We start from the raw sequence: 16075 nt of genomic DNA, 5'->3' as shown, positions 1-16075 counted from the left end.
TTTCCCCCAGAAACTTGGGATGAATCCCAACTATCCTCTCCTCTGCCTTAACAGGAACATCAGCTTCACAAGAGGAGGCAAAGACAACATCCTTATTCAGCATTTCAGCCAAGCACACTGCCTGCACAAGTACATTTCACTTCTTCACTCCCTTTCACACTGCTTGTTGACAGAAAAGTAATCCTCCATTCTATCTTCCCACAAATCTTTCTCTCATGTTGTGAACTTCTGGTGTCCTTTTTAAGTTTTTTCTGTCTGTTTCAATTCTGTACATTTTCAGCCTAATATCAGCCGTCTTGTCCATTTTATTTTGACCTTAGTTTCACTCGTCCTTCATGAGGATAGGATGAGGTATTTGTTTAGCTTAGCAATTGTCAAATTAGTTTAACGATTCTCAACTTAACCTTTTACCTCCACACCATTCCCCAGGTCACTGTTCCATCACCCCTTTTACTGCACACATCTCGTTTGAAGTCAGTCTCCCTATTTGGGCGCCACGGTAGAGCAGCGCTTGGCTCGATGCTGTAGGGGTGTTGGAGTTGGTAGTTTAATTGCAGTGCCCTCTATAAGGAGTTTGTACGTTCTCCCTGCAGTCACGTGAGTCTCCTCCGGGGGCTCTGGTTTCCTCCCACAGTCCAAAGACGCACCAGTTAGTAAATTGTGATGTGTTGAACAAGTAAGGTGCTGGGCAGCACAGAAAGCCGGGCCGGAAGAACCTCTTTCGCGCTGTATCTGATTGATTGGTTGTTTGGTTTTCCCCTCACTGATTGTATCACTTCACACATCTTGGTATTAAATTTCACCCGTTCTCTATCAGCTCACTTCATCCTGACATTGACCTCCACACTGCTTGCCTCCTCTTGTGTTGTCTGCGGAGCAGCAGTAGTATTGTGACCCCTGGGGAACTCCGTGAGGATTTCCCCTGCATCTGAAAAACAGCTGCCTGCTCTCTGCTTTCAGTATTATAGCCAGCTCACCACATCCCCTTTAATCCCAGGGGCTTCAACTCTGTCAATAAACCGACAGGGTAGTAATTTCTCAACGGTGTTTTGAAAGTCCCCAAAAATTGACTGGCTGGCATTAGCTAACCTATATTTTCCCAAGTGCTAGTTAACTTAGTCTTAGATCATTGTTTCTTATATTTCCCCATTACTGATATAGGAGGCTGACTGGCTTGTGGTGACAGATTTAATCCGCTACACAGTGTCACAACTAGTAGAGCTGCAGCTTCACGGTCCAGCAACCCTGGTTCATTTCTGACCTCAGGTGCTGTCTGTGTGGAGCTTGCACGTTCTTCCTGTGAACATGTGGGTTCCCTCTGGGTGTTTGGTTTACTTCTCACATTCCAAGCTGTGCAGGATGGTAAGCTGAACGACTGTTGTAAATTAATTCCAATACGAAGATGTGTTGTAGAATCTTTGCCGGGGGGCGAGGAGGTGGAGAGCAGTTAACAGGAATGTAGGGAGAACAAATTGAGGCCAGTGGTTTAATGTAAATTGGTGTTGATTTGTCAGGATGGACCTGATGGGCCGAAGGGCCTGTTGCCATGTCCTTCCTGACAGTCCGTGACCCTCTAACTTCTTTTAAATGGTGGGGTAGCATTTACGATCCTTTGGGCCTCTGTCATGTCCATGTAGGTTGTAAAGATTGTGGTCTGAGTATATACTTTTCCCCAGGGACTTGGGATGACTCCCGTCTGTCCCTTCTCTTCTGCTGTGCAAATACCAATGTCTTCACCAGCGAAGGCAAATGCAAAGTCTTCAATAACTGCCTCAGCTGTGCCCTCTTCCTCCACAGGAAAATCTTTTGTTTCCTTATTAGCCCCGTGTTCTGCATCACTTCCTAATTTACAATTTTTAGTGCTCCTTTTTATCTTACAATTTTCTTGATTCTTTGTCCCTTTTCTAACCTTGTTAAACTGTTTGCACTTTCTGAATTCTTTTTATGTGGAGCCTGCTCTTCCATTTTATTTTAAACTTAACTCAAAGTTCAAAGTAAATTTATTATCAAAGTGCATATGTCACCATATACAACCCTGTGATTAATTTTCTTGTGGGCATACTCAAACCTATAGAACGGTAGCTATAACAGAATCGAAGACAGACCACCCAAGTAGGGCATTCAGACAGTGCAGAAGACAACAAACTATGCAAATGCTAAAAGAAGAAACAGTAATATAAATAAGTAACAGATAGATATCGAGAACTTGAAAAGAAGGGTCCTTGGAAATGAGTTCATAGGTTGTGGGAAGAGTTTGGTGATGAAGAGAGTGAAGTTGAGTGGAATTATTCCCTCTGGTTCAACAGCCTAACGGTTGAGAGGTAATAACTGTTCCTGAACCTGGTTGTGTGAGCCTTGAGGCTCCTGTATATTCTTCCTGATGGCAGCAGTGAGAAGAGAGCATGTCCTGGGCGGTGAGAGTCCCTGATGGTGGTACTGCTTTCCTGTGACAATGTTTCATGTAGATGTGCTCAATGGTTGGGAGGGCTTTACCTGTGATGGCCTGGGACCATATCCACTACTTTTTTGCAGAATTTTGTTCAAATTTATCATTTGATCCTTTTGCTTTCCCTCCATTTCCAATGGCATGGCCCATATTGAACCTCTTTCCTATTTTCAGGCTTTCCATTCCTCATGCTGGTCTTCGTCTCCCTCCCCCCCACCCCCCACCAGAACCACATTCCTTTTCAATTCATCCTACCACCAATTCATTCTCTCCACCTTTGTTTCCTCCTTTCCTCAGCTCATTTTATTGTACACGCAAGGGGTTTCTGCAGGTGCTGGAAATCCAGAGCAACACACGCAAAATGCTGGGGGCCTTTTATCAGGACTGGAAAGGAAGGGGGAAGAACCTAGAATGAGGTGGTGGGGGCGGGAGAAGGAGGGCGGGCTAGAAGGCGACAGGTGAAGACAGGTGGGTGGGGGAGGGGCGAAAATAAGAAGCTGGGAGGTGACGTGGAAGGGGTAAAGGGCTGGAGAAGAAGGAATCGGTAGGAGTGGAGAGTGGGAAGGAGGAGAAGCAATGGAGGGAGGTTATGAAAAGCCAAGAGGTAAGAAGGTGGCCAGAGTGCGGAATTGAGGGGGGGGGGACCTCCAGATGTTGGAGAAATCTGTGATCATGCCACCAGTTTGGAAGCTACCCATACAGAATATGAGATATTGCTCCTCCAACTTGAGAGTGGCCACATCAAGGCAGTAGAGGAGGCAATGATCCGACATGTAGGAATAGGAATGGGGATTGGGATTAAAATGGTTGGCCACCGGGGAAATCCTGGTTTTCGCGGATGGAATGAAAGTGGCGGCTCCATGAGGAACTCTAGGTACAGTAGATGACCGCTCCTCCCCAACAGATTAGTTGGTGAAATGCTGTCTCACCTGAAAGGACTGTTTAGGGACCTGAATGAAGGTGAGGGAGAAGATGGACTTCCTGTGCTTGCAGGGGTAAGTGCTAGGAGAGAGATTAGTGGGGAGGGATGAACACATAAGGAAATCATGCAGGGAGCGATCCCTGTGGTAAATGGGTTGGGGGGGGGAGGGTAAAGATGTGTTTAAAAAGGTGGTGGGGTCCTGCTGAAGGTGTCAGAAGTTGTGGGGAGTGATGTACTAGATGTGGAGGCTCATGGGGTGGTAGGTGAGGACAAGAGGCGCTCTATCCCTGTTCAGGGGGCAGAAGATGAGGTGAGGGCACATGTCCAAGAAATGGAGGAGATGCTGGTGAGGGCAGCGTGAATGGTGGAGGAAAGTAAACCCCATTCTTTGAAGGAGGAGGACATCTCTGGTGCAATGGAAATGAAAGCCTGGGAACAGATGCAGAAGATCATTTTATTGTGATCACTCTTGCTAAAAGCTCCCCACTGAAATCTGCCTCTCGCCTCAAATTCATTCCACAGACCCCAACCCATTGCCACTGCCTTCTTTGTTAACCTAACTGCACGTGGATCAACTTATCAGAATAATATCTAAACCGCCAGCTCCCTGGCCTCCTCTGTGTTTATTTTTCCATTCTGCGTTAAGGTGTTCAAAGTCTCCTTAACTCAATGTATCGTTTCACAGTTGGGAAATTTCCCACTAATTAAGATATTGAGGCTTAAACACAAAATAATCTGCAGATGCTGTGATCAAAGCAACACTTTCAGTACGCTGGATGAACTCAGCAGTTAGAAACGTCGACTCATCGTTTCTGACTGATGCTGCCCGACCTGCTGAGCTCATCCAGCGTACTGAAGATATTGAGGAGGATGCTGAGGGAGCTTTAAGCCAGTTTACACTATCCCTGCCCTGCAAGTGTTTGATGGGATCACACGGGTGGGGGGGCTGCGGCGGGGTGGAATGTCACACTGTACGATCTGTATTGATCTGCTCGGTATTTATTGATTACTCTCTCCTCAGATTTTGGCGAGTTTGCGCAGTGTGAGGAACAATTTCACTGTCCTGGCCAACACTCAAGGGCCTCCGAACAAGTGAGTATCAGGGCATCCAGCGCAGGGGCCGTCACAAAGATGTGAAGCACAGAAACAGATTCTGGCTCTGCACCAACCTTCCAACCCACTTTATTCTCCCCAAGATCTCAGCAACACTCCCCAGGTTCTGCCACTTACCTACACACCAAGGGCAATTTGCAGCGGCTAATTCAGCTACCAGTGTGCGCGAGCTTGGGGGTGTGGGAGGAAGCAGGATAGGATTGCCCACGCTGTAACACAGTAATGCTGACAGCAGCCGAGGGTCCTGGAGGGGTGAGGTCAAAGTCAGAATAAACCTCAAGTCGAAGTGTGCCAGTGTGGCACCAGTTACATTGTGGTAAATATGTCCCTAATCAGATTTGTAGAGGTGAATCTTGTCACAGGCGGCCTGGAATTGCCTTGGCCCTAACATGCAGGGGATGGCCATTTGGCCATCCCAGTCCCTGCTGGCCCACGCAAGCACCTCTCGCTTCGGTGGCCTTTCTCCTGATCCTTTCTCGCACATCACCCCCTCAGTCTGAACTTCCACTGAATGTTACACCACTGATTGCACGTCGGAAGGAGTCCGTCACAAATCCGTTTGCCTCCATTAAGGAGCTTCCTCCGGAATCTGTTATTTGAAATGTTTATGGCTATCTTGGGCCTATTCCCCCTCCCCTTTGCTCTGGACTCTGTCACATTCTCCATCTTCTTCTAACCGCCCATTTGACCTCCCGTGCCACTTTTCTTCCCCCGAGTCGCTGGCCGGTTCAGATGGTGATTCAGAGCAGTTTGACAGAAAATAGAGTTCCTGTGGTGCAGACTCTTGCACTCACTGTGTTTAGTACAGAATTCCAATGCATTGATGGCAAAGAGTTCGGAATACTAGGTGGATCCCAGCTGATTTCTTGAAAGATCCTATCTCATCCTGCCTGGAATTTTTGGTTAAATCACTGCTGGGCGGTATCAGGTCCCCAAGTAACATATAACCATATAACAATTACAGCACGGAAACAGGCCATCTCGGCCCTTCCAGTCTGTGCCGAACTCTTACTCTCACCTAATCCCACCGACCTGCACTCAGCCCAAAACCCTCCTTTCCTTTCCTGTCCATATAGCTGTCCAGTTTAACTTTAAACGACAACATCGAACCTGCCTCAACCACTTCTGCTGGAAGTTCGTTCCACACAGCTCCCACTCTCTGAGTAAAGAAGTTCCCCCTCATGTTACCCCTAAACTTTTGTCCTCTAATTCTAACTCATGTCCTCTTGTTTGAATCTCCCCTACTCTCAATGGAAAAAAGCCTATCCACGTCAACTCTATCTATCCCCCTCATAATTTTAAATACCTCTATCAAGTCCCCCCTCAACCTTCTACGTTCCAAAGAATAAAGACCCAACTTGTTCAACCTAGATAATCTTGGCAGGTCTATTGCCAGAGAAGGGCGTCCCAGCAAATTCTATGACCAAAAATCCAATCTGATCCCTGACAAAGGATCTTGATGCTCTCCTTGCCAGAAGAACCTTAGCTGGTCCAGTGTAGGCCTCCCTGCTGGAGAAAAGTGCAGGTTTCCTGCCTGTTCTCCTGGCTTTTTCCATGCGGCCTGCAAGAACCCGTGGTGTTGGTAGCAAGGAACACTGATGCATTCAGGTTGAAGTCACTACGGGAGGAGGCTAAAGGTGTTGTCAGCAGCCCCTTAGGGACCTGAGATACTCCTTCTCACAAGGTGTGTTTGTATGTGAAATTTTGTCTGTGTGTGTAGCTACGTGGCCAAGTGGTTAAGGCGTTCGACTAGCGATCTGAAGGTCGTGAGTTCAAGCCCCAGCCGAGGCAGCATGTTGTGTCCTTGAGCAAGGCACTTAACCACACATTGCTCTGTGACGACACTGACGCCAAGCTGTATGGGTCCTAATGCCCTTCCCTTGGACAACATCGGTGACGTGAAGAGGGGAGACTTGCAGCATGGGCAACTGCCGGTCTACCATACAACCTTGCCCAGGCCTGTGCCCTGGAGAGTGAAGACTTTCCAGGCGCAGATCCATGGTCTCGCAAGACTAACGGATGCCTTTATTTATTTATAGCTACGTATGCAAAAATGTCTGTGTGTGTATAACTGAGCGTATGGGAAGATGTGTTTGTATGTATATGAAAATGTCTATATGTGTCTATAACTCCTCACGTGTGTGTGTGTGAAAATATCTGTATGTGTGTATAACTCCGTGTGTGTGTGTGTGTGTGTGTGTGTGTGTGTGTGTGTGTGTGTGTGGTGTGCAAAATATTTGTGAGTGTGTGTGTATATGTATCCCTAGGCTTACAACATACTGAAGGCAGGAGCTGGCTTTCAGCTCTGTGTCGATTGCCGTGGCTTGTGCTGAAATACAGGTGATTGTCTTCAGAGGGCAGTAGTGGGCAGCTGTGGGAAATGCTGCAGGGCCGAGTCTCGGCTTAGTGGGCAGTGGCTGGAGGGAGTTTCTCAGGCTGGGAAGCTGCAGTGTCTGAGTGGGCTCACAATGAAAAAAGCACTCTAATAATAAAGTCAGTCCAACATCAGACAAGGCAGCAGAATCGCCACTGTCCGTGATTTATTCTGAATGAGTTACTGTAACGTTGTGTCCTTTCCCGTGGCTTGAGCCACATTCCTTGTACTCTTCATGTCTGTGTGCTCTCTGTGAGTTTTGTCTCTGCCTGTGCTGTGCCAGGGTGTGTCTGTGTATTAGCTCACTGTGTCATGATTAATGTTCCCACACAATATGTCTGTGTTTAATTATCATGAATCATAAGACCATAAGATATAGGAGCAGAATTCAGCCATTTGGCCCATTGAGTCTCCTCCGTCATTTCATCACGGCTGATCCATTTTCCCTCTCAGCCCCAATCTCCTGCCTTCTCCTCATATCCCTCCATGCCCTGACTAATCAAGAATCTATCAACCTCTGCCTTACATATACCCAATGACTTAACCACAGTTGCCTGTTCCAACGAAGTCACCACTCCCTGGCTAAAGAAATTCCTCCTCATCTCCTTTATCAAAGGATGCCCCTCTATCCTGAGGCTGTGTCCTCTGGCCACCCTCTCCACATCCGCTCTCTCGAGGCCTTTCAACTTTTGATAGGTTTCAAAGAGATTTGCCTTCATTCTTCTGAATTCCAGTGAGTAGAGGCACAGAACCATCAAATGCTCCTCATGTGACAAACCTTTCAATCCTGGAATCATTTTTGTGAACAACACACATCAAAGTTGCTGGTGAACGAAGCAGGCCAGGCAGCATCTGTAGGAAGAGGTGCAGTCGACGTTTCAGGAGTCCTGACGAAGGGTCTCGGCCTGAAACGTCGACTGCACCTCTTCCTACCGATGCTGCCTGGCCTGCTGCGTTCACCAGCAACTTTGATGTGTGTTGCTTGAATTTCCAGCATCTGCAGAATTCCTGTTGTTATCATTTTTGTGAAACCTCCTTTGAACCCTGTCCAATGACAGCACATCCCTTCTTAGATTAAGGGGCCCAAAACTGCTCACAGTACTCCAAGTAAGGGCTCACCAGTATCACATAAAGCCTCAGCATTACATCCTTGCATGCATGTCTGCTCAAATTATGTCTGTACTGTATGTCTGTTTCTATCATGATGTATGATGCCTGTGTATGTTCAATCTGTACATGTCATGCATGTTCCTGCGCAAATCATGGTTGTGTACAGTGGCTCCATGCAGTGCTGGCATGCCTTACGCCTTTCTATTCTCAAAAAAATAACCAACTGGGCATATGGCACCAAGAAAGTGTGTATTGTGCCTGCGTACTGCTTGCCTTCTCACTGAACGTTACTCTGTCTACACCTGGCAGCGTTTATTCTATCTCCGTGTTGTCCACATCTTTGAGTTCTCTGCGCGTATCATGTCTGTGTTGTTTGCGTGCTTCATATCAGCTTGCCAACTGTGTAATCAGCACATACAGTATATCCTGTTCATATCTTGTCTGCATGGTTCCCTGAGCGCGTCAGGTCCGTGTGCTGCCTGTGCGTTTCGTGGCCTTCATGCGCTGCAAGTGACACTAATCAGTTGTCTGCTTTCCTTTCACAGGAGATCACCGATAGCACCTCAGCCTGCACTCTGCACCCTATCAGGTAATGAATCTTCTTCTGCATCGTAATTCCTATACCCGTTCTCCTGGCGAATGGGAGTAAACTGGTTTGTGGTCTATGGAACAACAGGTCGGGGCAGGAATCCTTTAATATTTCCGCGCCCCTCTAATTCCAGTGTGTTGCTCCCATCCAGAGTTAATTACTGCTCTGCAGCCATACTTTTCAGCTACAGTATTTGGTCCTAGCTGTTCGAATTCCCTCCCTGCACCTCTCCACCTATGCCATAAAAGGATGTCAATGAGCCCATGGTTTATATGTTCATATAACCTTTAACTGTCTTAAACCTTCCCGATTGTGTTTTATGTCCCTGGTTACCAGCGATGTTTCCAGACAGTTCCGTAGCCTTTGAAAACACGAGTTGTTGGAAGGTCACCAAAGTGGTGGGACTGAGCTCTCAGGAACCACTGCCTGAGGTCCAGTTGCCTCTTACAGGCTGCTTCTGGGATGGCGATGGGAGTGAGATGAAAGGATTCGGTGGACCCCAGAGGGTTAGAGTAGCTGCAGGAGGCGAGGGCAAGTGTGAGCTGGTTTATTATTAGTGCTCACACGCACATGGTGCAATGAGGGGTTCTGCCTCCATCTGCCTTTCAAACATCTAGACCATCTCCTTCCTCCCCCTTCTCCTTATTCATTTCCTCTTACCATCACACCATTGTTTCTTCCTCCTCTTCAAGTCAGGTTTATTGTCATTTAACTATACACATGTATACCGCCAAACGAGACAGTGTTTCTCCGGACCGGAGTGTAGAGCACAGTGGTACACATGGCACACAATCATTTATGAAAGTAAGAACTACATTTACAAATGGATTATGCATAGATAAACAAAGTGAAGTGCATAATTTAATATTGTAGGGTATAGTACAATTTATCCAGTGACGCTTTGAATACGATGCGGCCGGGAGTTCAGAAGACTGAGGGAAGAAACTGTTTCCCATCCTCACCGTTCTTGTCTTTGTGCATCGGAGTCTCCTTCCTGATGGTAGAAAGTCAGAGGGGATATTGGATGGATGGGTGAGATGCTTGACAATACTAAGGGCCCTGCGTACACAGCGCTCCTGATAAATGTCCCCGATAGATGGAAGGGAGGCCCCTGTGATTCTTTTGGCTGTTCTCACAGTCCTTTGTAGGGACATCCAGTCCAACGCTCAGCTGCTCCCATATCAGATGGAGAAGCAGCTTGTCAGGATGCTCTCAATGGTGCTCCTATACAATTCAATTAAGACGGAGGGGGAAGGGGAGCCTCTCTTACCGCAATCTCCTCAGGAAGTGCAGGTGCTGCCGTGCCTTCTTATTCAGGGAGGGACCAGGTGAGGTCGTCATGATGTGAACTGCCAGGAACTTGGTGCACTTAACTTTCCCCACAGAGGAGCCGTGTATGCACAGAGGGGGGTGGTTCATCCCCACCTTGCAAAAGTCCATAATCATTTCCTTGGTCTTGTCCACATGCAGACTTTGGTCGTTGTTCTCACACCGGTCCACCAGCCGCTCTGCTTCCTCTCCGTCCTCTGACTCATCATCGTTGTCGAGGCCAACCACTGTTGTGTCACTCACAGGCTTGATGACGTGGTTTGAGCTGAATCCTGCCACCCAGGCATGTGTCAGCAGTGGGCAGTGCACAGAACCCTGGGGAGCACAGTGCTCAGTGTAATGGGACTGCCCACCCCTCATCCCTTCTCTCTTAACCATCCCCTTCACACACCCTTTTCCCATCTCTGTCCACCCCATTGCCTATCTCCTACTTTCCAACCACCCAACTCCCCAATTGCCCCTTTCCCTCCAATAGTGCAGACACGGTCTTCGTAAGGTCAATCTGAGAATGTCATACAGATGGTCAAAGATCCACCAACTCCTACTCTCCCGGTCAATTCCACACTTGGAAACCAATGACCAAATCCACTTCCTAACCCGGAGCGGCCATTTTGAGTAAGGATCTCCGTGAGAGAGAACACGCATAACGATACAGGCTATGCTTACGTCCACTGGAGTGTGGAAGAGGGACAGGCAATGTGAGCAGCCTTGAGAGGTGACTCTGCAGAGAATATGTTATTCTGTGGGAGAGTTCAGAACTTTGATTGTCTGTTTAAAAACAAGGAGTCACTGTCCGATGATTTAAAACAGAGTGGTACAGCCCAGCGCAGACCCTTCAGACTTCAATATTTTAACCTGCTCTAAAATCAGTCTAACCCGTCCCTCTACATAGCCCTCATTTTTTTCTTTCATCCTTGTGTCCATCCAAGAGCTTCTTTAAATGCCGCTGATGTATCTGCCTCTACCACCACTCCCAGCAGGGCGTTCCACACACCCACTACCCACTGTGTGAAAACACTTACCTCTGACACCCCCCCCCCATACATTAAAATTATGCTCCCTTGTATTGGCCATTTACGCTCTAGAAAAAAGTCTCTGGCTATCTACCAGATTTGAATTCAATTGACTTTATTTTTTACATCCTTCACATACATGAGTAAAAACTTTACGTTACATCTCTGTCTGAATGTGAATGTGCAATTTATAGTATTTGGTAATAAATACTATGTATAACAGTCAATATAGCATAGAAATACAGTTGTATCAGTGTGAATTAATTAGTCTGATGGCCCGGTGGAAGAAGCTGTCCCGGAGTCTGTTGGTCCTGGCTTTAAGGCTGCAGTACCGTTTCCCGGATGGTAGCAGCTGGAACAGTTTGTGGTTGGGGTGACCCGGGTCCCCGATGATCCTTTGGGCCCTTTTTACGCACCTGTCTCTGTATGTCCTGAATAGTGGGAAGTTCACATCTACAGCTGGGCTGGGCTGGCCACACCACTCTCTGCAGAGTCCTGCGATTGAAGGGAGTACAGTTCCCATACCAGGCAGTGATGCAGCCAGTCAGGATGCTCTCAATTGTGCCCTGCAGAAAGTTCTTAGGATTTGGGGGCCGGCACCAAACTTCCTCAACAGTCTGAGGTGAAAGAGACGCTGTTGGCCTTTTTCACCACACAGCCGGTATACACAGAGCACGTGAAATCCTCGGTGATGTTTATGCCGAGAAATTTCAAGCTGTTCACCCTCTCAACCCCAGATCCATTGATTTCAATAGGGATTAGCCTGTCTCTGTTCCTCCTATCGTCCACAACCAGCTCCTTTGTTTTTGCCACATTGAGGGAGAGGTTGTTTGACACCACTGTGTCAGGGTGATCACTTCTTCTCTGTCGGCTGCCTCGTTATTATTTGAGATTAGGCCAATCAATGTAGTATCGTCAGCAATTTGGAGCTGTGGGTGGATTTATGTCTCCTTATCACCTTGCACACCTCTATCAGATCACCTCTCATCCTCCTTCGCTCCAAAGAGAAAAGCCTTAGCTCACTCAACTCTTCCTCATAAGACACGCTCTCTAATCCAGGCAGCAAATCTCCTCTGCACCCCCTCTAAAGCTTCTACATCCTTCCTGTAATGACCAGAACCAAACACAATGTGAGTTCAGAACTTTGGTTTGCTATTTAAAAATATCACTGTCCTATGATTATGAAGTTTTTTTTGTAATAAGGCATTTGCGTACTGTCTTCCTTAAGGGGAGTTTGGAAACAGAATCTTTCAAATATTTTTAAGACCGGGCTAGATAGATTATCGATGGGCAACGAGACAAGGGAGAATGTGATGAGGTTGTAGTTGGATCAGTAATGAGATTGAATGATGGAGCAGATTAGAGGGGCAGAGCGGCCACCTCACTTGTACCTGAGTATTGAGTTGTGGGTGTGTCTGTGAGGGACTATGAGTGACGGGCCGCGCACATGATAGGATCTGAATGGCGGTGCGGCGAAGGGACGTGTGCTCAGAGACGCTCAACCGCGGCTGCTTCGCTTCAATAACCAACTGTGAATCTTTGCCTTCAGATGAGACGTACCAGCAGCTGGCAAAGGAAACGCTGGAGGAACTGGACTGGTGCCTGGACCAGCTGGAAACCATCCAGACCTACCGGTCTGTCAGCGAAATGGCCTCTAACAAGGTAGGAGAACCTTGGGAGAGGGGATTGGTGGGCGGGCGGGTGGGAGCATCTGGAAGGGCCGGATCCAGGGAGGCTGACGGCCAGTTGTGTGGAGGAACTGGAGAAGGACAGGGTGTGAGGTTGACAAAGGGCTGGAGTTTGGGTTGTTGGTCGAGTGGTGACCAGACAGGGCAGGGTGTGAGCGGGTTTCGGATGGTTTGAGGGGTGAAGTGAATTTGCAATGGCCTGTGTATGGAGTGTCCGGGAGAGTGATGGAGGAGTGGGCTGTGAAGCTGGGCCGGGGTGAGGGGAATGACGATGGTGGGACAGAACGAGGTTGGAAGCATCATTGGGTAAGGTTGGATGGCGTGGGGTGGATGGGGTGGGTGTAAGAGCTGTGGATAGTGGGGTTTAAGGTGGGTAACTGAAGGAGGGAGGAGGCTTCTGTGGAACTACACGTCCTCCTAGATGGAGATAGGTGGTCGTGCTAGGGGAGAGGGTGTGCCGGGAGCCACAGGGAAGCGACTGCAGTGACTGCGGTGCCTGAGGTCAAGAGTTAAAGTAGGGGTGGGGGACCAAGGCCAACTGGCTGGAGTTGGGGTGGTGAACTTTGGAGATCAGGGGTCAAAGGAAAGGTTCCAGGGTTGGGGTCAGAAAGGGTTCTGGGGCCAGAGGGACGTATCTGGGTTTGGGAGGTCAGAGTGAGAGTCGGGTCAGGTCAGAGGGAGATCTTGGAGCCAGAGGCCAGAGAGTGGATTCTGGTATCTGGGGTCAGTGAGGGTTCTGGGTCGGAGTCAGAGGTGAGGAGTGAAAGTTCCAGGGGTATATGTCCAGGATAGAGGATCAAGGTCTGGTCCTAATGGCTAAGTGTCATGGTGCCTGAGGTTCAGGATGTAGAGTGGGGTTTCTGAAGTCAGAGCTGGGAGTGAGAGCCGCATGGGGTGCTCCTCCTGACTGGAAACGGATGCTGCACACACTCACCCATTGATGACCTGTTGTGGTTGCTTTGGTCGTAGTGGGTAACAATGAGAGCCAGTATTACATTTGATGCATTGTGACATACTGTGCTTGCACTGAGGTGTATCGGTCTCTGTGGCTTTGTCAGTGATGCCCCACGTATCGGGTGTATCCGTCTCTGTGGGCTGGTGTGTGTGCGACATTTCTATCCCTGGTGAGCGAGCTCAGAACAGCTCAGCTGCTGCCTGCTTTAGAACCGAGCCAAAGCAGTCCACTGAACATCATAACCTGGACAGGTTTCCCAACCTGACCCCAGGAGTCAAACGCAAAGTTATTATCAAGGTATTTATGTGAAATACAGCCGTGAGATGCATCTTCTTGCAGGCTCTCAAACAAAGAAGCACAATAGAATTCGCTTAAAAAAAAAACACCCACAACAAGACCACCTTATATCCAATCTGCAAAAGAGGACAAATTGTGTAAATAGTTAAAATAAAGTCAGCAGGAACACATGGAACATGAACTGCAGGAGTGCCCGAAACTGAACCACAGCCGCTGAGTCCGTTCAGCGCGAGGCGAGTGAAACTTGTCTAGGAATCCCATGGCTGTAGGGCCACACCTCCCACTTGATGGTGGTAGCAAGAGAAGAGGGAGACTACTCCAACGCAGGCAGACATCACCAAATGCCTGTCTGGTTTCCGCTGTGGTCCTCAACGACTTTAATCTAGCTCGACACTTTAATTGGTGTGGAGTAGTAGAACCAACAATGGGATCATCTTCCATTATTAGGCCTTGACGCAGCATCCACCCCTCGCAGTGGTCGCCCCAGCCATACCTGCACGCTCGAGAGTCTAGTTTGCCAAAACTCCCAAGAGGTCGCAGAAGCACCAGATCATTTAGTCAATTCAAAAGTATGCCCTTAAAAGGGAAATTACAGGCTACAGTGATCGCAGTTCAGAAGTATATTAGTATATCTAGTATATCCACTAATGTATCTGGTAGCTTTGTGAGCTGCCTGCACAACACCGGGGCATCTTGCTGAATTCCTAACAATGAGAGAATCACTTTGTGCTCAGGAACGCTAAGGTTTTTGCGGGCACACTGCCGAGCGTTTAGTGCCCGTGAGAAGCTGGCATCGAGCCGCCATCTTGAACGGCAGCACATTCCAAACTCCTGACCCAGTGAGGCTGGAAGGATGGTGATAACAATCAAGGCAGGGTGGTTCCTTGCCTGTGCTCACTGACGCCACTCCTGTCTGGTGATAGAGATCGCTGGTTTGGGAGGTGCTGTCAGACGAACCTGGGTGTATAATGGTACATGGTTCACATTGAGCCTCCCAGCATGGGTGGTGGGTGCATTGATGGGGTGTCAGTCAATCAAGTTGGTTTACCTTGAATGGTTTTGCATTTCTTCAGCATTGTTGGGGCCTTCCTCATCCAGGCAAACAATAGTATCAGATATAAGGGGATAACTAAACTCATTCCATTTATGGTGTTCCCACAACTGATGGTCTCACTTTAAAGATTCTTTATCTTGTTATTTCCTGCTCATTATTTATTGCTATTTATCTGTATTTGCATTTGCTATGTTTGTTGTTCAGTGATCCTGTTTACAGTTACTGTTCTATAGATCTGCTAATTAGCTCTTAAAGATAGCGGAGTCAAGGGATATGGGGAGGAGACAGGAACGGGGTACTGATTGTGGATGATCAGCCATGATCACAAGGCTGGCTCGAAGGGCTGAATGGCCTACTCCTGCACCTATTGTCGATTGTCTATTGTCTAAGTATGCCTGAAGGTAAAAGAATCTCAGGGTTGTACGTGGTGACATGTATGTACTCTGGTAATAAATTTTAATTTGAACTTTGAACTGAGTCATTGATATAAGGTACCCAGCCTCTGACCTGTGTTTATATTCAAGGTGAATGCAATGTAAATTTATTATCAAAGTACGTATATGTCACCTTAAACAACCCTGAGATTCATTTGCTTGTGGGCATACTCAGTAAATCCAAGAAGTGCAATAGAATCAATGAAAGACTGCACCAGCAAGCCAGACAACCAACCAACGTGCAAAAGACAACAAAATGTGCAAATACAAGAGAAAAATTAATAAATAAATCAGCAATAAATATCGAGAACTTCAGATGAAGAGTCTTTGAAAGTGAGTCCGTAGCTTGTGGGAACAGAAAGGGGTAAGTGAAGTCATCCCCTCTGCTTCAGGAGCCTGTTGGTTGAGGGGTAATAACTGTTCCTGCACCTGGTGAGTGGTCAGGCTCTTGTCCCTTCTTCCTGACGACAGCAACAAGAAGAGAGCATGTCCTGGGTAGTACAGTCCTAGATGATGGATGCTGCTTTCCTGCCACTGTGCTCCATGTAGATGTGCTTACTGGTGGGGGTGGAGGGAGCAGGGCATTACCTGTGATGGACTGGGCCGTATCCACCTTGTCTAGTGGAGTTTCTGTCAACGTTGACCCCAGGATGTCAAGGACAGATGGTTAGTTGCTGTCTTGGTAACAGTCTCTGCTTGATACTTGGATGTTACAAATATTACTGGCCGCTTCTCAGCCCCTGCCTGAACG

At 47.8% G+C, this 16075-nt stretch overlaps 1 protein-coding gene across 5 annotated transcripts in view; it reads left to right on the top strand.

Annotated features, from left to right (window-relative positions):
• LOC134339299 (3',5'-cyclic-AMP phosphodiesterase 4B-like) overlaps window positions 1-16075 on the top strand; it is a 408487-nt gene that overhangs the window by 323991 nt on the left and 68421 nt on the right. For all 5 annotated transcript variants that reach the window (XM_063035677.1, XM_063035678.1, XM_063035676.1 and 2 more), the window contains 3 exons: window positions 4390-4460; window positions 8511-8554; window positions 12446-12558. In XM_063035677.1, coding sequence (XP_062891747.1) covers window positions 4390-4460; window positions 8511-8554; window positions 12446-12558 — 228 coding nt within the window. The remainder of the gene's footprint in view (window positions 1-4389; window positions 4461-8510; window positions 8555-12445; window positions 12559-16075) is intronic.

Source organism: Mobula hypostoma, chromosome 29 (assembly GCF_963921235.1).
Source record: "Mobula hypostoma chromosome 29, sMobHyp1.1, whole genome shotgun sequence".
Classification (NCBI taxonomy): Eukaryota; Metazoa; Chordata; class Chondrichthyes; order Myliobatiformes; family Myliobatidae; genus Mobula; species Mobula hypostoma.
This window is presented reverse-complemented; position numbering and strand designations above follow the sequence as displayed.